General features: G+C 35.5%; 1 protein-coding gene and 1 pseudogene across 1 annotated transcript; both read right to left on the reverse strand.

Moving 5' to 3' along the window:
• Positions 1-16,750: 16,750 nt before the first annotated feature.
• On the reverse strand, positions 16,751-18,831 carry LOC116130981 (glucan endo-1,3-beta-glucosidase-like). The gene is made up of 2 exons (XM_031416647.1): positions 18,495-18,831; positions 16,751-17,951 (listed from the first exon to the last, which is right to left on the reverse strand). The coding sequence occupies exons 1-2, from the start codon at positions 18,583-18,585 to the stop codon at positions 17,002-17,004; spliced, it is 1,041 nt and encodes a 346-aa protein (XP_031272507.1). The 5' UTR covers positions 18,586-18,831; the 3' UTR covers positions 16,751-17,001.
• A 1,935-nt stretch (positions 18,832-20,766) lies between these two features.
• LOC116131000 lies at positions 20,767-27,898 on the reverse strand (annotated as a pseudogene).

Genomic DNA, 27,898 nt, shown 5'->3' on the forward strand with positions numbered 1-27,898 from the left:
TAAAAGCTACTGACATTTCTTGATTTAAACAAGTTATGATTATTCTTTGAATATATTTCATTCATTTTCTGATCTTATATTTAATAAACATGATCAAACATTGCATTTCATTTTCTTTCAAAGTAAACATGATCATAGATTATGTATTAGATGTGTGTTTCTTTTCTTATGCATTTCTTGGTCACGAACTTGAAACTCAAGTGCATGCTTAAATAAACATGTGTTCACTGAAATGAGATTCCTCAAGTTAACGTGTGTTCTTAGAATTTATACGTGTTATTGTGTTTTATTTTAAATGAATCTGACTTGATTTGGTAACTATAGTTTACCGTTTAAAGTTGAATAAAAATAATTTACATTCTTTGACAATTTACAAGAATTATTCTTTTAACACGTGTGCTTGATTAGGATACGCATTAGTGTGTTACATATTCCTCAAATCTGAAATGATTTGATGAGAAATGATTTAATTTATATGTATCTTTAGAACGCACACTAACTACAAGAACAAGATCTTACCATCTAAATATGAATAAAAATAATTTATAATCTTTGACAGGTTATCTATAAGAACTATTTTTAACATACATGTTTAGAATACGCGTTAACGTGTTACATGTTAACTAGATCTAAGCTTGTTTGATGAGAAATATTAACCCTACATTACATATATAGAGGTATGTAAAAGTCGCATTTCCTTATAAAAACTCAAAACCTAAGTGCATATTTACATAAACACATTCATTGAAACGAAGCTTATTAACATGTGCTTTTAGAATATATTTGCGTAAACCATTGTTTTCAACACATAAGTGGCAAGAACTAGGGATGAAGCCAAGAAACTTATTCTAGAGGGTCGAAATGTAACATTTAATGAATAAGGGGGTCAGAGTTAGGAAGTTACATTTATGGGTGATATAGTTTAAGCTCAAAACCTGAGGAGGCCCAAAGGATAATTGAATTTATGAGGACTAAATTAACAGTTTACTATGTAAAGTTATGAAATATTTTGTAGCCCTCACTGGGCATGGGGCCATGGCCACCCAAAGGAAAACTATCTACCTAGTAATAATACTATACCAACAACCATTTCTCATAAATTTTCTCTCACAACCCTGACGTGACAGTTCATAATTGGTCAATTCACAATAGGTCCTACTAATTAATTGCGAGCTGATCAATTGCAACCTGCCACATCTAGGTTGTGAGAGAAAGTTTGTGAGAAAAGATTGTTGGTGTTGTATTACTCATCTACTTAGTATAGGCCTTTTTGGAGTCCTTGTAATAACAATATTAATCAAGTTCTTATACAATAAGAACTTGCATTATCAACCTTGGTTATAGTACCTCGATCAGTTCGCCAACTAGTCTCCAATACAATGATCGATCTCCAGATTGGACACACTAGCTTTATCAAGAGCAGGGACGGAGACACCAAGGGGTCAGTGGGGGCTCATAGAAAACGTTGTTAATATCCTTCTAATTGTATTCTTAAGAATAAAAACCTTTTAGTTTATTTCATGAAGAAGTCTCAATTCATATAACCACCACTTCTCTTTTTCTCTCATACCTTCACAATATTTTAAACTTTTTTATTTTCATTTGTACTTGTGATTGCATATAGACTATAGAGTACATAAGCAAAATAACCAATAGAGTTAGTAGATGTTAAGAGTTAAAAGTTGGATGACAATTAATTTATATTATTTTCAACATGTAAGAGGCAAGAACCAGGGGTGGAGTCAAGCAACTTATTCTGGGGATTCAAAGAATGAGGAGGTTAGAGAATTAGCAAGTTAGATTAATGGATATAAATTTTGAAATATTTATAACCCTGGAAAAATCTGTCGGTAGCTACTATTCCTTAAAATAAATAATAATAAACTCAAATTTAATTTAATTTAACATGGCAAACAAATAACAAGTATATATCTAGCGTGGCTAGGCCTCTTTGGAGTCCTTGTAATAACGATAGTAATCAAGTCCTTATACAATAAGAACTTGCCTTATTAACCTTTTGTTGAAGTGAAGACTGAAACAGTGTCACTTTGGGGATTAAGGAACATTGCCATTTTGAGCTAATTTGTGTTGGATCCTAGTCGTTGATCCAACGCTAAAGTCCTTCAATTTGGTCAACGCTATATGAGTGCTTGAATAGTCAGATTTTGGTGCTCTGTGATTATTATCTCTATTGAATATAAATTGCTCTCTATTAGGGTTTATTTGTGTGTGAGAAATCTTTGTAACTTGGGTTGTTTGAGTGATTACGATAGTCATTCTAGGAGGGTATTGTTGCTTTCATTCTTAGGGTTTCCTGGTGAGATTCCCTATGGTTAAGTTGCTGAGAAGATTTCTTGTAAACTGTAGAGAGTGTGATCTTCGGTTGTAATTGATCTTGTTGGATCTTGATCTCAATAAATAGTGCAGCGGGCTTACCCATTTCCGGAGCTTAACGTGGATATAGCTTATCCAATTTGGATAAGTGAACCACAGTAATTTTGGTGTTGTGATTGTTCTTAATTTGTTGTGTGTTTGTGTTTGATTAATTTGATTGACGTATAATAGTGGTATCAGAGCCTAAAGGCGTTAGGATTGATTGATTCGTTGAATCATAGATTGATCTAGGGTTTTCTGGAAATTCTAGGGTTTGTCAAAATTTGGGACTTTTCAAATTGAGTCATTCCTTAGTGATCTAGAGTTCCCGGATTAAACATTCAAGGTGTTAAATCATCGATTTGAGAGGTTCCTTGAAGATTTGGGGTTTTTTTTGTAAACTCATAGGAATCTTTTCATTGCTACTATCTAGGGTTTCAATTACGGCTTCTTGAAACAAAGACAATTCCTAAACACAACACAAATGCTTACACGATGACCACCATGCGATTGGAAATCACATAATACAACGGAAAGATAGATTTCGACAATTGGAAGAAGAAGATGAAAGTGCTTCTCTCCGACAACAAGGTGGGGATTACACTAGAAAAGGATGCGATGAAGTGGCTAGAGGAGAAATTGAAGAAGAAGGATTAGATTAATGAGGTGGCATAGAATCTCATCGTGATGAACCTGTCAGACAATGTTCTACAGAAGGTAGATGGGCTAGAAACTCCTCTAGCCCTATGAGGTAAACTCAAAACCTTGTATGCATTACAATTAGCATCAAACTTGCATTCTTGAATGGTGCCTTATTTTCTTACAAAATGGATAGTGCTAGGTCTATTGAGGATAACTTAGATGAATTTTTAAGGATGACCTTGATCCTTAAAGGAGCTTACCAAGAAGTAGGGGACATTAATTTACCAGTGATCTTACTGAATTCTTTAACTGATGAATACCTAGTAGTAAAGAATGCCTTAGCATGGACTTAATAATAGCAAGACTTAAAGCTAGGGAACTAGAACTGAAAGTCTAAAAGAGGTCAGGTAACAGTCTGTTTGTAAGAAGTAGGCCTGAATCCAGCCAAACAGGAAAGAGTAACCAGTATCATCAGGGGTCTAGGAACAAGAAGAAGGGGAAGGGTAATAACAAACCTAAAACAGAGACAGGAAATTGTTTTTCTATAATAAAATAGGGCACATAAAGAAAACTGTTTTGAATGGATAAGGAAACAAAAACAGGGAAACACTAACAGCAACCTAGCCTCTATTAAGAAACAATTGGATGAGCCTGAAGTCCTTATAGTGTCAACATCTGACAGTGCTAAGGAATGGATCCTCGACTCAGGCAGCTCTTTCCATATGAGCCCAAATAAGAACTGGTTTAAGGAACTAGAAACACATGAAAATGAGGCTGTCTTTATGGAAAACAATCAGGCTTGTAGTGTTAAGGGAATAGGTAGTGTGATTGACAGTGTGTCGTCAACACTACAAAATTAATAAACCTTACTTCTAATTATTAATCAATAGATAGCGCGAGTAAGGGTCGATCCCATAGGGAAGTGGTTGAATCTAAATTCCAATTGTTTAAAAATAAATCCTAGATAACCAAATTGACCTAAATAACAAAAATATAAACCGAGGGTTTGTAAAATCAAGGAAACTAATTAATTACCAAAACAAAATTATGAATGAAAATCAATATAAAAACAACTTCAGTTCTCGATTCAATCTCATCCTCACAATCAATGTATATTCTCAATTGCAACGCAATCCTACCCTTTCATGGAAGTATCAACCCTAGGTAGTAACAAGCTCTACTACCTGAAATTCCCCTTAATTCTGACTAATGAAACATGCTATTCAATGGTCTTTAACCATTAGACAATGTAGAAGAAGCTCTCTAGATTTAATGTAATGGTTGCTTTAAGTTCCAATGAAATAGGTTAATCTAAGCAACAATCTCACAAGCTCGGATTATCTAACTTAATTTTTTTTTTTGTTTTGTTCAAGTAATAAAATAGAAAGTTTGTCCACAATCTTTTATTACTAATTGTTACTGTGTGATTAGGAATAGATCAATTACGTAATACAATTCTAATTCTAGCAATCGATATCAATTCAATCAATCTACCAAACCTGAAGTAAATTAAACGAATCAAATATCACATTCTATTAAAATAGAATAACATAAATCAAATCCATAGAAAGGTAAGAAATAACATTACTTTATCAATTAGACCATTGACATGTGTTAGGAATTGAAATCCCCTTGAACTAAATTGAAAGAGTTTAGCCAAACATTGTAAATTCATAATAACAAGTGTTTTTGAATAAATCCCCTTGTGTGTGTATTCTCTCTCCCATAAAAACCTAATGTTATATTTATAGCCCCTTCAAATAACCCTAAAAACGTGTGTACAGCCTCCCAGAAGGTTTACAACTCAAATTCCTAAATTGTAGACATTGAGTTCTACTTAAAACAGGATGGCTAATTTTTTGCTAGAATTTGTGAGCTGATTTTGGGTCAGAAAACAACTGAATTCGGGCCTTATCTCTTCATCAAAATTGTAGCCTTGGTTATAAGCTTTCTAAAGAATCTTTAGACTTCTCAATTGGACTTCTATAACTCAAGTTATAGCCCAATTACTGACTAAAGCCTAAGCTATAATGAGATTGGATCTTCTGACTTCAATGTAAACTTTGAATACCCAAATGTACTAGGATTAAAACACGTAAAACCAATTTGGAAAGCTTAGGATGTCTACTTCAAATATCAAGAAGACTCTTTCTTATTCTGGAACTCTAAGATTGTCATAATCTCCATTGAACCTTCAGAGGTCGAATTTGCCAATGTTTGAAAACTGCACATTATGCTCCACTTTCATTCGCATGCCTCCATTCCTTTCCTAATTCAGAAAATACATTAATCAGCGTAATCAATCACAAAATATATCACAAAGATTAATGTAAAGGAATTGAAAATATCAATTATTGAACACTTATTAGTGACTCTAAAACTAAGTGATGGAAAACTTATAAAACTGACCAAGGTCAGGTATATACTTGATCTAAAAAGGAACCTTATATAGGGACCCTGGATGAGGCTGGATGTTCCTATAGGGCTAATAATGGTTGCTTGAATGTGTATAGAAATCAAAATCTTGTTCTTAAAGGGGAAAAAGAAATGGTGTTTATATCTTATGTGGAAATTTTTATCCTGAATGTTTCAATATTGTATTGCTTTCAACTAATCTATCTGTGACTGAAAAATGGCACCTAAGGATGGGACATATGAGTCAAAAAGGTATGAACATACTTAATAGCCAGGGGATGTTTGGTAGGGATACTGTCTCTAACTTAGAATTCTGTGAAAACTGGGTGTTAGGGAAACGACACATGTTGAGTTTCTCAAAGGGAACTTACCTTGTCACAAACTGCCTAGAATACCTACATTGTGGTCTTTGGGGACCTGAAAGAATCAGGTCCCATGGTGGAAACAGTTACTTCTTGTCAATAGTTGATGACTACAGAAGGAAAGTTTGGATTTATCTCCTAAAAACCAAAGACCAAGCCTTAGCCAAGTTTAGAGAGTGGAAACTGTTAGTGAAAAACTAGTTAGATAGGAAGGGTGAAGACCTTAAGAACATATAATGGGCTAGAGTTTTGCAATACTGAGTTTGACACATTCTATAGAGAAGAAGGTATCCTAAGGCATATGACTGTTGCTAGGACCCTTCAGTAGAATGGGTTGGCTAAGAGAATGAATTGGACCTTATTGGAAAAGGTTAGGTGCCTACTGTTCACCTTAAGGCTACTAAACACTTTTTTGGGAGAAGCATTAGTCACAACAACCTATTAGTAAATAGAAGTCCATCAACTGCCATAAATGGTAAATGTCCTGAACAAGTTTGGTTTGGGAGGAAGCCTGACTTAAGCCACCTAAGAATATTTGGGTGTGCTACCTATGCACACATTGTGGGTGGGTGGGTGGGTGGGTGGGAGGGAGAGGGAACTAGGGCCTAGGTTCCCCAAATGCATATTCCTAGGATACCAAGAAGGCACAAAAGGATATAGGCTGTAGGATAGGGAAACTCTAGGGGTAAAAATCATAGTAAGCCAAGATGTGGTGTATAATAAAGGGGTATTCCCTTGTAAAGTTACTGCCATTGATCAAAGACCCCTTAGTAACCCTGAAACATCTCATAATCTTACTAATTGTACACAAATTAAGGTGGAGCCTATGACACAGCAACCAAATTCTGCCCAACCAAACTTAGAGCCACCACCAAAAGCTGAAGCAGAAAAAATTGGCCTTGACCAATAAAAAGAAGAAGTTGTAGAAGAAACAATAGAACCCCCAACCTGTTGACCTACAACAGTACCAACTTGCAAGGGACAGAACCAGGAGAGAGGTAAGGCCACCAGCCCGATATTCATATGCAGATATGATATTTACTACTTTGCTTACATGTACTATAATACCCACATTAAGAAATATGGTAGGGATTATTTTATAATCATAGTGAATATATTTAACTAGTTTTATAGAGGAATTCCATAAAAGTTTCAATAGGGGCAAAATGGTCATTTCACACATAATCACTTGTTCAAGTGAAAAGTGAGTATGATAAATATAATGTATTAAGTGTGCTAGCCATGAGAATAGAGTGGTAGAAATATTATGGAAAATACATGTGGTGTGATGCCGAGATAAATACGTGTTTGTAAAGTAATAGAAAGAAATTAAAGAATAAAGGTAAAATGGTCTTTGCACTCACAACTAGATGAAAGAGTGGGGAGTGAAAATGACCAAGAGCATGTGTTAAATCCATTGAAAGTGAGGGTATATCGGTAAATGCATGTATGACATAATTGGAATGACCATAAAAGTGCAAGGGCAAAATGGGATATATATGTATTTATATTAGTTATAAGGCTTCAATTGACAAACCCTAGCCATTCTCATCGCTTGGGCACGCCACCTTCTTCCCCCATTTCTCGTCCATTTCTTCAAAGTCTTCCAAGAGAATTACATGAGGATTCATGCTAAGTGAATATATGTTCGTTTTGTGGTTTTCTAAGGTAAGAATTTTAGCAAAAGTTTGTGATTTGTGTTTTATAAGTATGAGTTCTCATGAATTTATGTGTTTTTAGCATGAATCAATGGAGAAAGTGAGCAAAGGAAGCAAAGAAAAGGATTCTTGCAAGAAAAAGGTAAGTAAACCTAATCTAGGCTTTAATTTGAGTAGTTAATGTGTAAGTTGATTCTTGAGTGTTTGTGTATGGTGTATGATAAGAAGTATTGGCTGTTTAGATGCTTGTTTGATGGAGAATAATGTGTAGAAATTCAGCCAAGATGAGTAGTTATGTAGATGTGATGTTTTGGTTGAACTTTGGATGAAATTTTAATGAGTTGATGTTGGAATTTGGAATTGTTGAATCCGGCCAGATTTAAAGTTAAGTTTGGTGAGTTTTTGCTCCAATTTTGGTGGATTTGAAGAGACGCGGAAGTGTGGCCAACCAAGTATTTGCATGTGCATGTGAATTGTTTGATGAAAATTCAAAGAGAAATGCATGCATGAGTTTGTTAAATCTTGTTGAAGAAATTGTTTGGGAAAGGAAAGAATTGGAGTTGAAAAGTTATCTTAGACTTAACCAAGTGTATGTTTTAGTATTCAAGAGTGCATTTTGTTATGCCAAAATTTAGAATAACACTTGGTTATGTTAGTTCAATGAAATGAATGGCCTTTAGTGCAGGGTTCAAGTTGCTTGAACTTTTAGCATTAGTTAGAATGGCATATTGCATTTAGTCATTGAATTATGAGTTTTGAAACTTATGACTTTAGAAAAATTATGGCAAGAATTGCTTATTAAATTGTTGCAATAGTGTAGTATTGATGATAGTAAAAGATAGGTGATTATATTATAAATTGTCAAGCTTGTATGCTTGAAATTAGAAAGATCATTCAAATAAGTTTTTTCTTGTTTTGAGATTAGTTACAAATAACATGTAACAACTGATTTTATTGTATAAAGAATAGAAAAGCTTTCACAAGTATAAATATCAAAGAAACATCAAAGAAATAGAAGTTTAGTTTATATATTAAATACATGACCATTTTAGAAATTGATTGGTATGAGCATAGTTTTCATGCCTTATTATATATTACAAGCTATGGAATTGTGCTAGAAGATCTTGAGAATATGTTGTATTGGCCAAAAGTTTAGTTAAGAATGTTAGAAAGAAATTAGAATTTAGCCAAAGTATATATGTTGTGCCATATATTAGATTGAATTTACAATGATTAATATGATGATATAGATTAATGTATAGAATGTAACCAAAAGAAAAGAAGAAAGAAGGGCATGTATAAAACGTTGATGGTCATGTTAAGAGAATGAAAATTTATGGCATTAAGATTTGTATTTAGAAAGTTATACAATGCATGTTTGTTACATTAGAAAAATATTAGAGAGTTGTTTAATGACATGGTTATGTGATTTATAAGTTTGAGAAAATCTAGTAGTATAATTGGGCAATTTAGTAGACTTAATACCTAAGCTATGGCATAGTTTTTATATAAGAAATTAGATTGCCCAAAATGTAGAATTCATTCCCTAGTTGAATTGTGTTGTTTTAATATCTCACTAATAGAATTATAAAAGAGTAGAATTTGTGAGAGATAATGTACTTATGTATGTGTACATTTTACATAACATGATAGAATTAAATAATTACAAAATTATGCAGAAATTATAGAATCGCGTACGTACACACGATGCATAGAATTCAGAAATAAAGAATAAAATAGAAAATGTTTAATTTAAGCGTGTTACTAGAATAGAACTTTAGGCTTTCCAAAAAAGTATAGAAATAAAAGCCTTAGAATTAATAGAATACATGCCAGAGTCAGACATGTATTTTGGGATCATGCATACATAGCATATAAATGCATGACATAGCATAACATATATTTCAGAAAATTTAAAATTATTGGAAAATGTCTAGCTAGTTATTTTGCAGATTTACAGAGCATGTTTTCAGAGAGCTGTTGCGATGGGGAACCTGTGAGCATTCGATGTGTTAGCTAGTGGCGACATAGATGCAGAAGTTTCCCATATGCACGTTGCCATCAGTGAGTAGCCTCAGAATAGAAAACAGAATTGTACAGTATGCCAGAAGTGCATGTGGATGAGGACTGTACCTGGAAAGAATTTCAGAATACACTCACATGGCTAGGGTTCCAAATCCATGCCTCAGTCTAGTCCGATTGGCAAACCAGAACATAATACAGAAAGAATTTTAGAAAGAAAGAAAAATAGAATAAGAAATAGAATACAAAAAGAACTTCAGAAAGAAAGAAAATAGAAAAGAAATAGAATACATAAAGAATTTCAGAAAGAAAGAAAAATAGAATAAGAAATAGAAAACAGAAAGAATTTCAGAAAGAAAGGAAAAGGATTAGAATAGAATTTTCAGAAAGAATACAAACATGATCATTTGCATATGCATCAAACATTTTATGTGCATTGCATCTTATGCATTTATGCATAGATTAAACAATTTATTTTATTATTGCGTGTCTGACTAGTCAAGAAAATAAAATAGAAGCCCATGAAAATAGAGAAGAAAAGAGAATAGAAGCCTATGAGAATAGAAAAGAAATTAGAGATATACAGGAAAAAAATAGAAATTAGATACATGCTAGAAAAGAACAGAAATTAGAAACATGACAAATAGCAAGAAAACTAAGTGATTTGTTGAGTAGAGAAAGAAATAGAAAGTTATAATCTAGTGGAGAAGAGAAATAAAATGATAAAGAATAGCACAACATTAGAAGGATTTAGAAAGATTTGAGAAAAATAGAAGACTGCTATGTAGTACGCCTAAAATAAAGAGAGAAAGCAAGTAGAAATTTAGAAACAGTACAGCAAAAATGGAGGCGGCGGAGTAAAAGCATAGTTAGAATTTGGTTTACTTACTGAGCATTTATAGCTCACCCCGTTGCTTTCCTTATTTTTGCAGGTATTAGATTGTAATGGTTGGGAGACGTCAAGCTGGTGAGAGGATTGCACACACTGTCTCAGTGAAGAAATTTAATATGGATTTATATATGTGAGAAATAATCTTTGTGTAATAGTATGTTATAATTGGATTAAGGATAAAAATTTTAGACGAACACCCTTTTTAAACTAGCAATTCGCTGGATTCTCTCAATAGGATACTCAGTGAATACTTGCCTAGTGAGACATTACATTTTTGGTTTCAGAGCAAGATTTTGGAGACCTTAAGATGTTTTCTGAAAGAAAGTTAGATTAGAAGCTGGTTAAGAAAAGTGACAATGTGCCTCTCAAGCCACAATGACGTGCTCCGTAAGCTGACCGCTGTAATTAATTTTCTTTTTACTTGCATGGGTTGATTGTTATTGATGATTAATAGTAGTTATGTTATTTGATCCAATAGTAAGAATCAGTAGAGAATGTGGGTGAGATGCCTAATCCTGCCAGGGTTTGTACACACGGGTTTAGACAAAGCAGGGTTGCAGTCTCATATATTTAGTAGCGGGAGAGTAAGCCTCTAAGTTACCAAGATCAGTTTTGAATCCAATGACTGCAAACCCATTGGGAAGTTAACCCTAGAAAGAAAAAACTTGAAGGTAAGTGGGCGCAAGGCTTGCATACTGGTTCAGAGAGAATGGTAGCCTATTAGAGATGTGGTACAGTAAGAGACTCATACTTGAGAATGGTACCGTGCCAGCCACTAACATTAGTTACAAATCTGTGGGGTTCTAGAGAGCTATGATTAGTTAACCAATCTGGATAAAGTTGTTAAAATAGGGAGAGGTAAGTATGAATCTAGTTATATTAAGTATCCCCAATTAAGAGGATTATTTTGAGCATAAATTTCCTAGGGAGACATAAAGTAGAGAATGAGTACCATTAGAGAAGAGTGAGATTCAATTTAGATGACTATGATAAGTTCAGTTTTAGAAAAGGGCTATCAGTTAGTGTGATGATCAGTAATATGAGGGCTAGGAAGCAATTGAGAAAAAGATGTATGGAGTACTTTTGCCTAGATGGTACATAGTAGGGTAGTTCCCAATCTAGAGATCAAAGATGTGTTAGTAGTCCGGAAGTTTTCAGACATGTTCTCAGATAAGTTATCAAGGTTTGTTTCCACAGAGAGAGATAGAGTTTAGCAGTAAATTGGCACCTGGGATAGCACCAATTCCTAAGGCTCCGTACTGAGTGGCCCCATTAGAACTCTAGAAATTAAAGGAGTATTTCTAATAATCTTCTAAGCAAGGGTTTCCTCTAACCCAGCCAGTCTCCATGGGGTGCACCAATCTTATTTAGTGGAATAAATAAATAATGATGGATCACTCCAGATATGTATAGACCCCCCCGAAAGCAGAATAAGATGACGAGGAAAAAATCTAATTCCCGTGGCTTCATATGGACAAATAGAAGTGGTGCCAAAAAGTTAGAAGAATAATTAGTTGACAAGTGATGCCACAAGATAATAAGTTGGCGAGTGCAGAAGATATGTATATTACTCTATGAGTGACGATAAAAGTAGATAAGAATGGTTAGCTCGAATATATGCCAGAAGGATAGTCAGGATATCTGATATACCCAAGGAAATAGTATGTTGAGCCCCAGATTTGATACCTTTATTGTGGTCTTAGGGTTTAGAAGAAGTAGATATAACATTTGCTTTCATTTTGATTTAGATGACGACCTGCCTATATACCTCCCGCTGTATGTTGATGATATGTTGCTAATTACTAGGTGATAAAGACACCAGAAAATCAAAAACTACCTACTATTTCATGCTTGGAGGAAACTGCATAAGCTGGAAATCACAGTTGCAGCCTGTTGTAGCACTCTTATCGACTGAAGCTGAGTACATAGCTATAGCGGATGTGTTTAAGGAAACTATTTGGCTGTAGGGAATGATGTCAGAGGCAAACTTTTTGGATGAGAAGGTCACAATTTACTCAGACAGCCAGAGTACAATTCATCTGAGTTACATAAAACAGAAACAGAAATGAGATTTCTAGTTGCTTTGGCAAAATACAAAGTTCTATACAAATACAAAATGTGTCCTGATGGCAATGTCAAATGGAAAGTCCCTACTGCCTCGGCCGTAACTTTTGCTCCATTTGCCATTTTCAAAATTACTTCACCTTTTAACAATGCAGAACTATTCCACAGTGCCTGCAATGAAACACAAATTTGAGATGTAGCAGCTGAATCTAATATTCAGGAATGATCATTTGAACTAACATTTAATTCAAATTCTATAACATAAGAATGGAACATACCTGCTGGAGCTTTCTTCAAGGTCTTCAGATAAAGAGGACAATTCCTCTTCCAATGCCCATCTTTCTTGCAGTGGAAACACTGGCCTTTATCATTGACCTTTTCTTTGCCTTTCTTAGTCTTAGAAGCATCCTTCTTAAAAGGCCTTTTCTATGGTCCAACTTTTGGACCTTTCTTTTGCTTCCATTGCTTCTTCTTAGTCTTACTAGAAGAAGCTGCAAAAAATCCTATTGCCCCTTTTCCTTTCTTCCCTATTTATAGAACTGTTGAATCTCATTCTATAGTTCTGCAAGAGTGCGCTCAAACCTATTGAGATTATAATTTGTGATGAAAGGCTTGAAACTTGGTGGAAGGGATTGTAGAATCAAATTCACCCCAAGACTGTATGGCATCACAATCTTAAGTGTATGCAATTGCCCTATAATATTACTCATTTTCATAACATGATCATCTAGGCCAACTCCCTCCCTAAGCCTCATTGTGAATAGTGTCAAACACAATTCGTATTGTTTCACCACTGAGTTCTCACCATACAACTCTTGTAAATGGATAATTATCTCATTCGTACTTTCCATCTTTTCATGCTCAACCTGGAGCTCAGCATTCATTGATGCTAGCATATAGGTTCCATCTCATAAGTCATCCTCCTGCCACGTATCGAAAACTTTCTTTTCTTGCGGTGTGGCATCAGGAGACAAAGAAAGTGGAAGGGTGCTTCCAAGACATACCCGGCTTATTCGGAATTAAGAATAATTCTTAAATTCCTTAACCAATTATTAAAATTAGGTCCAATCAGCGTGTTGTTATCGAGAATCCTCAAAAGCAAGTTATTGCTCATTTTCGTTAACTAAATACCACAAAATACCGAAATAGACTGCAAGGAAAAATATAAGTTTTATTAGTGTCTTGTAAATTCAAACCCTTTAATGCTAATCTTATTAGCTCCTACTATTTTATTCAAATCCCATACTCCCCTAAATGATGATTTGGAAATTTCGTTGGAATAAATTTCTAGTGAGAAATCAAATTCTTATTAAATTTAATTAAACCTCATATAATAGAAATCTTGGTTAATTAAATTTAACAAGTAGGAAACTATATCCTTTTATATCACTATATAAGGTATGATTCACTCCTTGCCTCTAGTTTTGGATACCTCACATAATAGAAATCTTGGTACCCTAGACTAGTTAAATCCAACCCCTTACGCTTTCTTAAAATAGAATTCACATTATACCCTCACATAATAGAAATCTTGGGTATTATGAAAATTTCTATCCAAGAACTAAGACAATTAATTCCATGTCATAAAATTAGCATCTCTCACATAATAGAAATCTTGGAATCTCTAATTTTATGCCAAAGAATTAATTGGCCCATAATGTTTTACATTTATCACATACATTAATTCAAATGCATCCATATAAATATAAAACATGGTGGGATGATCATGGGGTTTTGGAAAATACATCCTAATTAGGTAAACTATTCACCTAATTCTATTACTCCTTGCAGATCTTTATCCGGTGATTGATCGGATCTCCATCCTCCGTCCGGTCGTACGATTACATAAACCAATTTAGGACACTCAGGCTCGAATAACAAACTAATAACAAAATTAGTTATTATTACAAGCTATTGAAAGAATATTACATGCCCAAATATCAAATATTTTTGGGAAAAATAAATATACACCCATGATCATCCCCTAATTAATATTCATCCATCACATTAATAAATATTAATTCAATCAAGGGTATATAAATAAATATTTATGCAAGTTGCAATATTTATAAATAAAGGACTTCATGCAATAAATGTATAAAATATGTCATGATTAAACCAAGGGTACATGCATAATTTCATCACCATAATATTTATAAAAAATATTATATTATCCATGACATTAAAAAATCTCTCACATCACATTCAATCAAATAAAATTAAAAAATGCAAATCTATGCATCATGCACCGATTTTTGCTCAAAGATGAATCAACCAACTTGCATTCACAATACAATCTAAGTTAAATACATTTATAGACTATCGTATCACATATAACACTTTCAAATATGCATTTAAAATTTATTATTCATTTGAATCAATTTTGATCGAATTCATCCCTTCTCAAAATCATCAAATTTGCATCAAATATGCTTATATTACACATGCATGTATCATATGAATGAGACATATTCATATTTAACAAAAATGCATCAAGATGCAATAAATCAAACATGCATGTTACATATGACCTCAAGAACAAGAAAATTTGTATTCTAAATATCAAAATTTCATAGAAGCATGTTAATGAGCATGAATATCACATATCCATCATCATTTGTATTCAAAATACACAATAACTTCAACATGCATCTAAAGCAAAAACATATTTATGTCCATTTTTGACCAAAAATGCTACATGCATGCATGAATTTAAACATGCTCTGATACCATTGTTGGGATTCATGCATTTTGGACATTGAAATGGAGAGAAAATGATGATCAAGATGATGGACATAAGGTAGAAAACAAACCATTATAATATTAACATATTAATGTAAGAAAATGATAGAAAATTACCAACTTTTTTTTCTTTTAAAAGCTTGATGTTTAAATTTGGAGTCTAGATTCTTCAAAAGAGAATGAAGAAACTCAAAATGAAGTCCACCCAAGCCAAAGATGAGAGAGCCGAGAGAGTGAGAGAGAAAGTGAGAGATTGCTTTTTGTTTGAATTGATTCAATTGAATTAAAATAGTATAAAACTTAATTTATATACCATGGGCACAAAGTATAATTTTAAATTATTTTGGGAAGGCCTCAAACAATTTAAAATTAACTTGAGAATAAACATTTATGTCAAGTCCTTGGTTTTATGGTTAATTCATAATTAGACCAAATTTTAATTTCATCAAATATTCTAACCCTTTAGAATAAAACCAATGTACTTTTGCCCCCATCATTGAATCCAATTCAATAATAATATTTAATAAATCCTTATTACCCTTCGTTAGTGCTAGCTATCCATGGATAATCATTTCTCACCAATACATTAATTCGGATGCAACTGTTTACGTCCGAACATCATTAATCTAATTAATGATACGTATTATTCTCTCTCCTTCAGCTTGGTTTTATGTGTGACCATTTTGGTTCACTGTGATTTAGTCATGGGCCCAATATCTGATTTTAATATGCTTCGTTATAATTCTTTATAATCGAAACTCCCACTGATTATGGTAGACGTCTAACAATGTTCTATAACCCCTAAACCACAATGAAGTGTAAATTCCAATGAATCTATTCTGATCGTAGGTACTGTGTAGTCAAATCTCTCTGTTATCTAATCCCAATTAAGAATGCTTCATGGTATGTCAAAACCTTTAACTTAATCTTTAATCGAATTGTCAATCGATACAATGGAACTCGTCAACATGAAACTATTTTTCATCTGACATTTATTATACTTTGGCCAGAGATTTCCCTTTTCCAATGTTTATTGACATTCGTTTGGAAACTCGAGATTGGACTATTTTGAGTTAATAGATCCCATCTTGACCATCACTTGTCTTCGCACATGAATAACATATGACCAAACCGGCTTATTACATAAGACATGATTAGTCTCATGCTTATATACCATATGAACCATATGCATCCTATGTCAAATCCAACCGTGATGTCTCAGGTCTAAGGATCAGTGGTATACTAGCATGATCCTACGATGCACCATTGACCATATCCATGTGATTCATTGTAATTGGTTGTATTTGATAAACAGTTCACTGACCGTTTATTCATGCTAATGCCTTAGTGATATACCTCTTATAATTACCCACACTAATATCATCACATGATATTTAATGGAGACATTCAGCATGCCTACTATGCAATGTTATTACCCAATTAACATTATTTGCGTAGGGAATTCTTTGATGATTTGATCTTCTAAAAATCCGTGTCAGCCGGACATTTCACATGCAATATTAAATATAATATAATATAAATGAAGCAGAAAATCAACACGTGAAATAAAAACACTTTCTTTTATTCATAATACATTTTCAAGATATAATGTCCTGAAACTGACAACACGATTGGTTCCTAGGGCATACACTAACAGTGTGATCTTCGGTTGTAATTGATCTTGTTGGATCTTGATCTCAATAAGTAGTGCAGCAGGCTCTCCCATTCCTAGAGCTCAGAAATAATGAAAAGCCTTGAGTAAATTATAAAATGGGAGCACAAGACACCCTTATTTAAACTTAAAGCCCATCAGAAACCTGTAGCAACTCTTTCAGGCAAAAGTTAGTTGATACTTCTGCTCTTTACTTGGCGAGAAGACACCAAAATGCTGCTCAGTCCCTGCAGCTTTCAGGTTCTCATCAAACATGGCAAACAAATATGTTTCAATAGCCTTTCCAGGCTTCCTGGGAGTCCCTGTGTTTCCATTCACATGACCAATCAAATTCCTGTAGTAAGTTCCTGCATTTTCCACAGTGGCTGCAGGATTTCCTTCTGATGGCCACCCACTTTCTGATATAACAATCTCCAAATTGGGGGCACCAGCCTTTTCCAAAGCGGCATAGTGAGCATCTGTTATCGCATCGAACAGGTTCTTGTATTGATATTGATTATCTGTTACTACAACTTCTGGAGCAGTAAACAACGCGTAAGGCAGGCTGATTTGCGCGGAGGGATCGATGTAGGCAAAATAAGGGTACACATTGACAAGGAGTGGAGCTCCATTTTGTGCCAGGAATTGAATTATGGGGGTGATGTAGGAGCTCGCTTCAGGACTGAAAGTTCCCGCGGACGGAGGATAGGGATTGACTACCAAGCTAGTGTCGATTGAGGTTGAAACCTTGATCTGGCCTTGTAAATTTGCTGCAGCTATTGCATTGTGAACGTTCTGCATTGCAGGAAGAACAGATTTAGCTTCTGCATCAGCAGGGTGGATTTCGTTTCCGACTGCAATGTATCGGAATTTGACATCAGCAGAGTAGGCCAGGACGTTTTGTTGGACCCAATCTCCCGCTTTTGCAGAATCTGTGAGTTCCAGGAGTTTGTCTTTCGGGACGTCGAGGATGAGTTGAATGTTGGATCCCTTCAGGGCCTGGAGAGTTGCTTGATCCGGATCGTAAATTCGCATCTGCCCAATGTTATTTGCTTTGTAGAGGCTCACAACGTCAGCTTGTGATGGCAAATTGTCACCATTTCTTCCATAGCATACGCCAACGGCGCCTGCAAAAAATTTAGAAGTACTTTTGAGATTGTAGTGCTTTATATGTAAAATCTCGAAGTGCTTTTGAACATGATGAAAACAATTGAGAGCCTTAACCTGTTAGTAAAAACTATTAACTAAATAAACAGAAATAATACTACATATATAGATTTCGTGTACAGATCCTTATGTACAAATTCTAAAAGACTTCATATTGCTTTTATCTTTTGAAATCTCATAGTATTAACTAATTAATTAAATAATCAAGAACAATGTACTACACGTTTAAATTTAGTATGTATAAACACGTAACACAAAACAACCTGTTCACTGAATATATATATCAAAGGGGGAAATTATCGTGTCAAACTTTAATAAAAGGTATAGTAATGTAATTTTTAAGACATCAAATACAATTAGTCAAAATCTTTTGAAAAGTCTCAGTATTAACTTGAGAGTTTTTCTTAACATGTATACTTAAAACACAAGTTAAAATAATCTCCGACAATTAAGTCGAATAAAATGCTAAAGTATAATTGTTAGAGAGAGAGAGAGAGAGAGAGCTGATGCTCCTATATGTGACATCAACAACCCAAGGAGCAACAACATTGTAACCCTGAAAGGTTTTTCACTTGCGGAATAAGAGGAGAAAGCCATGGATCAGAAAAATAAAATAAAAACCAAAGTTAATTCTTCTCTGGGGCACAATCTTTTAGCTAACTGACCATCCACCTCTATGTACAGAGATGGAGGGAACAAGTCCTTCCACTGGAAGAGATCCAATATTTTAAACCTCAGTCTTGACTAATCAGTTCCAGATCTTTTGTCAATTACTCCATGGAATTCTATGACACCAAGACTTTTCAAATGATATATTAAGATGAATAAAGACTAGTCAAATTCAGTGAATCACATAATCTGCCATAATTGGTGGCAAAGTTCTTTACAATTCTCCTTTTGCATTTATAGACCCGGAAGAAAAGTCTTCGGCCGCCTGGTGGGTAACCTTCAAAATTAAGCATGGGCCAAACCTGAAAAACATGGACCAGAAGTTACAGGTTAAGGGTCCAGTTAAGGGACAGGATTCATTAAGTTTTCCACAAGTTAGAGTTGACTGACCTGGCTAAGTTACAGGTTAAGGGTCCAGTTAAGGGCCAGGATTCATTGAGTTTTCCACAAGTTAGAGTTGACTGACGTGGCTAATCAGGTTTCTCAGAAGTTTCCGGATTGCCACAAGGTCAAGCCCATATCTAGTTTGAAAAATTTTCATTTGTCACTTTCCTTGTTTCACTCATTTATTGGATGTATATTCTTACTTAGAAAATTCTTCTATCAGTTTTCTTTGATGAAAATTTTTGCAAGTAAGAGTTCACATTAAGTAAATTATGTTAAGGAAATTATGCAAGGTGTTGTATATATATATATATATAACACTCGATCAAGAAAATATTATCTGATTTGAATCCCACCTTAATTGATTTTCTTTATTTAAGCAAACATCTTTCATTTAAAACATGACTTAATTATGAGGACCCACGGTTTGTAAACTGATCAAAGTTTTCACTATCTAACGATGTGATGTGACAGGGATTTTCCTCTCAGGAGTCACAGTTCCGTGAAAACTTTTGGCACCCTTTGGTGATGCAAAATGCTGTTATTTTTAGCCAATCTTCTTTGCCTGTTCATCAAGGAAAAAAAACGATACTGGACAACATATATTTTGGCTTATTGCTACCAAGAAACTCATAAAATAAGGCATCAGCTTGACTAAATCTTAACTTGCTTCCACTCAACAATACTTATGTGGCGAAATGAGCCTCGTAGAATAGTAGTCTTTGATGATGATAGATAATCACAGTCCAAGGAGAATAATTGGTATTGAAAATTTTATTTATTTAACTCTTTTTTACAGATATTTTTGACATTGTATACAAGATTTTCTTGGAAGTAATTGACTAATAGGCTCATAAGAGCAATAAATCAAACAAGAAAACTATTGATGCTTGATTTTAACACCAACAACTTCGCACATTTAAAGTGTTAAGAAATTATACGTGACATGATTATAAGAGTTGATTATGATGCATAGTGATATATGTTTGAAGAAATATAAATAAAAGATTGAAAAGAGAGATTTTTATATTGATTCGGATGGTTGAAGCAAATCCTACGTCCATTGCTATTTTATTATTTTTTGATTATTTTTCTAGTATCGTCTATAAAGCGTACAAAGATGGAGTAATGCTTTCTTTACAGAGAAAAATAATGGTTGAAGCTCGGATGTATGCTCAGCTCTCATATGCTAAGCATCCTCTTCCATGAAGAGAGCTGCCCATTTATACCTTTGAGCTTAATGTAATGAGCATTTTTGCAAGTTGTCTTGACACGTAAAGAGCTCTTATTCATCCTTATCCTTGATTTTGATAAAATTGGGACAAGTGTTATATAATATCTTTTTGAGATGGTTTGAGATTTCACAGGTAATATCATTTTGTCTTTGGTGGCTTGCTAAACTTTGATTGATCGGACTGATAGCTCATTGTGGTTTTGACGTCAGTATTTTATCCATAACAAAAACGTTATCAATATTGCATTTCGAGGTGTAAGATTCATTATCTCTTGTTGAACTGAATGCTTGCTTTTGTTAAAGTTTTAATTCAACAAATACATTTTATTTTTAAGATGAATTTTGTTTTGTTTTCTGCTTCTCAAAGACTGAGCTAGATCGAAAGAAATCTGGATTTGATTTTCTCCAGAGCCCTGAGCAACAATTTGACATAAAATTATGTTGAGATTGTATTTAATTGCTTTATTTATTATAAACAAAGCCTTGGCCCTTGAGTACATTAACAAATGGGCACAAGGGCACTCTTATTTTTAAACTTGTAGCAAATCTTTCAACCAAAAGTTAGTTGATACTTCTGCTGCTTACTAGGCGAGAACACTCCAAAATGCTGCTCAGTCCCTGCAGGTTTTTGGTTCTCATCAAACATTGCAAACAAATATGTTTCAATAGCCTTTCCAGGCTTTCTGGGAGTCCCCGTGGTTCCCTTCACATGATTTATCAAATTCCTGTAATAAGTTTCTGCATTGTTCACAGTCACTGCAAGATTTCCTGCTGAAGGCCACCCACTTTCAGATATAACAATCTGCAATTTGGGTGCACCAGCCTTTTCCAAAGCCGCATAGAGAGAATCCAACATTGCATCAAACAGATTTCTTTATTGATATTGCCTATCCTGAACTACAACTCCTGGAGCAGTAAACAAGGCATATGGCAACTTGATTTGCGCTGTGTTACCGGTGTAGGAAAAATAAGGGTAGACATTGGCAAGAAGTGGAGCTCCATTTTTCGCCAGGAATTGAATTATAGGGGTGATGTAGGAGCTCGCTTGAGTACTGAAAGTTCCCTCGGACGGAGGCGAGGATTTGCCCAATAAGGTAGTGTCGATTGCAGTTGAAACCTTGATCTGGCCTTGTAAATTCGCTACAGCTATCGCGCTGTAAACGTTTTTTATTGCGGGTAAAACAAACTTTGCTTCTGCATCAGCAGGGTGGATTTCGTTTCCGACTGCAATGTATCGAAATTTGACACCAGGAGAGTAAGCCACGACGTTTTTCTGGACCCAATCTTTTGCTTTTGCAGCATCTATCAGGCTCTGAAGAGTGGTTTTAGGGACGTCGAGGATGATATCTGTTATAACCGAAACTTAATACTGATCTATACACCAACACAAAACAATCACACCAAGAAACAAGAAAACACCACAAGATCAAACACACAGACAAGCCACGATTTACCGTGGTTCACTTATCCTTTTATGGATAAGCTACATTCATGTTGAGCTCAAGAACGGAATGAGCTCGCTGCACTTCAATTATTAGAAACAGTCAAGATTACACAGATTCGACACTCACCAGATCTACCCGATTACAACAGCAACCAGCCTTACAAGATACTCTTTCAATATCCCTAACCCAAGAGAACAACGCTCTCACCTGAATGATTAAACCCCCTAATCACTCGACTGATTTAACTCACAATCTAGAAGAAATAATCTCAACCCTAACATAGAGAAGTGCAAACCCAGAATACCCTAACGTGTATCTCTCTCTCACCAAATCTGAACGAAAGTGTGTTTATATATGATTTGACTTCGTGGTTGATCATGGCCGTTAGATCTGGAGTGCATCCTGTGGTCTGAATTTGTCCCAGTTAATATGCCTAAAACGATGTCGTATTATTGTTACTCAAAACGACGCTGTTTCAGGCTTCCATATTCAACAATCTCCACCTTGGAAGCATTGGAAACAGACTCTTTGTGCAGCTTGCCTAGTCCCATTCTGTCATAGCTCTTTATCACTCAAGACTACTTGATATACAGCAAGTTCAAGCAGTGCTTGAACTTAGCTGGAGTGATAATTTTGGTGCCCATATCTGCTGGATTCTCTTCTGTGGGTACCTTCTTAAGTTCAATGATTCCATTTGCAACTTGGTCCCTCACGAAGTGATAGCGGACATCCATGTGTTTAGTTCTTTCGTGATACACTGGATTTTTGCTTAGGTGGATCGCATTCTGACTGTCTGAATACACTGTCACCTTTCCACCAATTAGTTTTACTTTTGTCAGAATTCCTTTCAGCCATAAGGCTTCTTTAACTGCGTCAGTTACTGCAATGTACTCTGATTTTGTTGAAGACAATACTACAATAGGCTGCAACTGTGATTTCCAGCTTATACAATTTCCACCCAGTGTGAAGTAATATGCAGTTGTTGATTTTCTGGAATCCTTATCACCTGCAAAATCAGCATCTACAAAGCCAACCAGATCAAGTGCAGTATTTCTTTTACAGTATCCAAGCCCAACACAAACAGTACTGTTTATATATTTTAGCATCCATTTTAGAGCAGTCCAATGTTCCATACCAGGATTGGACATATAACTGCTTAACATGGAAATGGCAAAGGCTAGGTCTGGCCTAGTACTAATCATGGCATACATCAGTGACCCCACAACATTTGCATAAGGGACAGACTCCATTTTCAACAGCTCTGACTCAGTTTTAGGGCATTGAGACTTACTAAGAATAAACTGACTAGTTAGGGGCATTGAGACCAGTTTGGTACCAGCCATGCCAAACTTTGTGACTAGTTTGAGTAAGTAAGATTGCTGCTGCAGTCTAAGTTCACACCTCTTTCTATCTCTGTTTATTTCCATGCCTAAATTTTTTTTAGCATTCCCTAGGTTTTTCATGCTGAATTCAGTGTTTAGTCTTTTCTTCAATTCACTGATCAGGGTTTTTGACTTACTGATCAATAGCATGTCATCCACATATAAAAGAAAGTAAATAGGCAGATTATTATCCATTTTAAAATAGAAACAACTATCATATTGGCTTCTAGTGAATCCTATACCTATTATAAAGGTGTCAAACCTTTTGTACCATTGCCTAGGGGACTGTTTTAACCCATATAGGGATCTTTTTAGAAGGCAAGCATGTCAAGAATTTAGGGTCAGTAAACCCCATAGGTTGACTTATTAGATTTTTTCTTCTAGTGTCTATGAAGAATGCAGTGGTGACATCCAACTGCTCTAGTTCTAAGTCTTGATAGCAACTATAGACAGCATTACATAATTGTTTTGTATTTTACCAAGGGAGAAGACTTCATTAAAGTCTATCCCCTCCCTTTGGGTAAAACCCTTAGCCACAGTCTGGCTTTGTACCTGGGTGGGTCAGCTATGGAAATGCCCTCTTTAAGTTTAAACAACCACTTACATTGGGTCATTTCTGATTACTTGGTTTTGGAAACAGTGTCCAGGTTTCATTTACCTTTAAAGATTGCATTTCCTCCTACATAGCAGTTTTCCATTTGTCCCTATCCTTGGATTCCATTGCCTCTTGATATGTATCAGGTTTAGACCTAAGCACTTCAGTCCCTGCAAGTAGAGCAGTGTAAATCAGTTCTGCATATGAGTACCTTGAGGGTGGTTTTACCTTCCTTCTGGTTCTATCTCTGGCCAGTTGGTGTTTGTAGTTTATTTTGCTGTGGTTCTGGGAACTCTTTGCTTCCTCATCTTCAGCTGGTCAGGTTCTCAGGTGCAATTTCAGTTTCAGGCTGCTGGTGTATTTGAGCTTGTGCTGAGGTGAGTTTAATTGAGGGTTGTGTGCTCCACCTCAATGTGAGTGGTATTGGTTGTCTAGTAGTTCTTCTGTGCTTTTGGTTGTTCCTTCATCAGGGTTAGTGCCTTTGCATGGGAAACTCCCTCATTAACACAACATCCCTGCTCACTAAGATCCTGACCCTTGGTGACTCTCTGTCCCACAGCCTAATCCCTTTGTGCCCTCAGGATATCCAAGGAACACACACCTGGTTGATCTTGGCTCTAGTTTTCCCCCCACTGTGTGAGCATATGCAGCACAGCCAAACACTCTTAGGTGCCCTAGTTCTGGTCTTCTCCCAGACCATCTTTCTTCTGGACTGATAAGACTTAGTGTTGTGGAAGGACTCCTATTAACAAATAGGCAGCTGTGAGAGTGCTTCTCCCCAGAAAGTTTTTGGTAGGTTTGAAATGATCAAGAGGCATCTTACTTTGTCTAGAGTGTTATGTTCATCCTCCGCCACCCCATTTTGCTGAGGGGTATTTCTCACTGTCTTATGCCTCAGGATCCCCTGTTCACTGCAAAACTTATCAAACTCCAGATTACAGAACAAGCCCATTGTCAGTGCTAAGGGCTTTTACCTTTCTACTAGACTGGTTTTCAACAAGGTTTTCCAATCTTTAAACTTTGCTAGGGCTTGATCTTTTGACCTAAGTAAGAATACCCAGACCTTCCTACTGTAGTCATCTACTATTAAGAGGAAATAGCGTTTCCACCATGAGATTTAACCTTTTCTAGCCCCATAAATCAGAATGTAGGTAATCCAAACAGTTGTTTGCTAGGTGAACTCTCTTAGGAAAACTATTTAGTGCTGTTTACCAAGTACACAATTTTCACAGAATTCTAGACTTGTAACAGTATCTTTCCCAAATTATCCTAGCCTGTTCGTACATCCATTCCTTTCTGACTCATATGACCTAATCTTAAGTGCCACCTTTCTGTTATGATAAATTTGGAGACCCAAGTGTTGTGCTATTGCAGTCAGAATAAAAACTACCACAAAGTACATATAGACCATTTTTTTTCTCCTATCACACAAGATCTCATTTTTTTAGACATTCAACCACCCAGTTAGCCTTATAGTGCATGCTTCATCTGGGTGCCTAATGATATGAGGTTTCTCTTTAAGTCAGGTATATATCTGACTTTGATCAACCTTATTAGTTTTCCCCCACTTAACCTAAGGGTAATACAGCCAATCCCCTTAACCCTACATGCTTGGTTGTTCCCCATGTACACAGTCTCATGATCAGACTCCTCAAGTCTTGGAACCAACTCCTATAGGGCTCATATGGAAAGTACAACCTGAATCTAACACCCATTCTTTTGCAGTGTCAGATATTGACATTGTTATGACTTCTGGTTTATCTATTTGGTTACTAGTGGTGCTAGGTTGCTCTCTATGTTACCTAGTTTCTGTTTTTTTTCCAATCAAACAATTTTTCTTTAGGTGGCCTGTCTTATTACGTAGTAACATTTCCTGGTTTCTGCTCTGGCTTTGTTGTTCCCCTTCCATCTTCTTATTCTTACCCCCCTGATTTGCTGAAATCCTTTACTAGACTGAGCAGATTCTATTTACCCTTCACAAATAGAGTGCTATTGTTTCTTAGAGTTTTAAGCTCTAATTCTCTAGCCTTAAGACCCGCAACTATCAATCAACACGGGTACAGTACCGGAGTACTGAAGGGCATTCTTGACTACTTGTAGTCTTCAGTTAGGGAATTTAATAATCATGGCAAGAACTAGTTGCCCTAGTTCTTGGTCTGTGCCCTTTAAGATTAGATTCATCTTAAGGAATTCACTAAGTTTTCCTCTATGGACTTCGAATTATCCATCTTATAGAGAATAAGGCTCCCTTTAGAAAGCCAATTCGGTGCAGACTGAAGGCATATAGAGATTCTAATTACCCCATAAACCAGAGGAGTTTCAAATCCATCTACCTTCCGAAGGACACTGTCTAAAAGATCATCACGATAGGTTATAGCTTCTTCGTCAATCTCTTCCTTCTTCTCCAGTTTCTCTCTGACCATTTCTTGGGCTCCTTTTCCAGTGCAATTGCAACCTTGTTGTGTGAGAGAGAGAGCTTCATCTTCTTTTCCAGCTCCCGAAGTCGATCTTCCATCGTATTGGGAGATCTCCATTCGGGTGGTGTCATTTTTTTGTAATGGCGGAAAGGAAAGTCTAAGGTGTACATGGCGGTGTTACACCAGAAGTTGCCAATTACTGCTAGGCAGTTTTTAAGGCGGTCACTGGTTTTCAACCAATAAACCTTACACTTTATCAAGATTTGACTCTGTAGAACCAATTCTGACTCAAAGAAATAATCAATTCAAAAAAAACCCCAATTCACGAAACCCTAATTTTGTGAAACCCAAATTTTTGTTTCTTTAACAAAATTCCCAAATTCACAAAACCCTAATTCGTTTAAAGAACTTCTTATACCGAAACAATGACAGAGAAGGTGAGTCTAAGGCGTACGAGGCGTTGTTACACCAGAAGTTGCCTTACTGCTAGACAGTTTTAAGGCGGTCACTGGTCTTCCAGCCAATATACCCTTACACTCGATCAAGATTCGACTCTCTAGAATAATTTGGAGACTCACAGGAATTGATTTGAAAAACCCCAATTTCTCAGAAGAACCCTAATTTTTTTACGAAACCCTAATTTGTAAAAATGAATTCACTTTCAAGAAATGGCTCTGATACACTGTTAAACCGAAACTTATACTGATCTATACACCAACACAAAACAATCACACCAAGAAACAAGAAAACACCACAAGATCAAACACACAGACAGCCACGATTACCGTGGTTCACTTATCCTTTATAGATAAGTTACATCCATGTTGAGCTCAAGAACGGAATGACTTGCTACACTTCGATTATTAGAAATAGTCAGATTACACAGATTCGACACTCACCAGATCTACCACGTACAACAGCAACCAGCCTTACAAGATACTCTCTGAATATCCCTAACCCGAGAGAACAACACTATCACCTGAAGATTAAACCCCTTAATCACTCGACTGATTAACTCACAATCTGAAAATAATCTAACCCTAACACAGAGAAGTGCAAACCCAGAAACCCTAACGTTATCTCTCTCTCACCAAATCTGAACGAAAGTGTGTTTATATATGATTGACTTCGTGGTTGATCCTGGCTGTTAGATCTGGAGTGCATCCTGTGGTCTGAATTTGTCCCAGTTAATATGCCTAAAACGATGCCGTATTATTGTTACTCAAAAGACGCTGTTTCAGGCTTCCATTTAACAATATCAATGTGGATCCTTTCAGGGCCTGAGGGTTGCTTATCTGGATCATAAATTCTCATCTTCCCAATCTTGTTTGCTTTGAAGAGACTCACAACTTGAGCCTGTGATGGACATTGTTAGCATTTTCCATAGCATACGCCTACAGCACTTGCAAAAGAATTTCAAAGTGCTTTTGAGTTTGTAATGCTATTTATAAAAATCTAGAAGTGCATTTGACATTCAAAACAGTTGACAAAATTGTGTTATAGTAAAAACTAACTAAAATATACATGAATAATACTACATATATAAGCTTTATAAACAAACTAAATGGACGATTAAATACACGTGTAAACACCATGTTAAATAATCCCGTACAATTAAATACAGATAATGTTATAATATTGGTGAGGGAGAGAGATTAGAAGGACCTGATACTCCTATATGAGACATCAATAATCCGAAAAGCAACAACATTGCAACACCGAAAGGATTTTTTTCATTTGCAGAATAAGAGAAAGCCATGAATCAGACTAATAAGAACCAAACT

Source organism: Pistacia vera, unplaced genomic scaffold (genome assembly GCF_008641045.1).
Source record: "Pistacia vera cultivar Batoury unplaced genomic scaffold, PisVer_v2 Contig227, whole genome shotgun sequence".
In the NCBI taxonomy this organism is placed as follows: domain Eukaryota; kingdom Viridiplantae; phylum Streptophyta; class Magnoliopsida; order Sapindales; family Anacardiaceae; genus Pistacia; species Pistacia vera.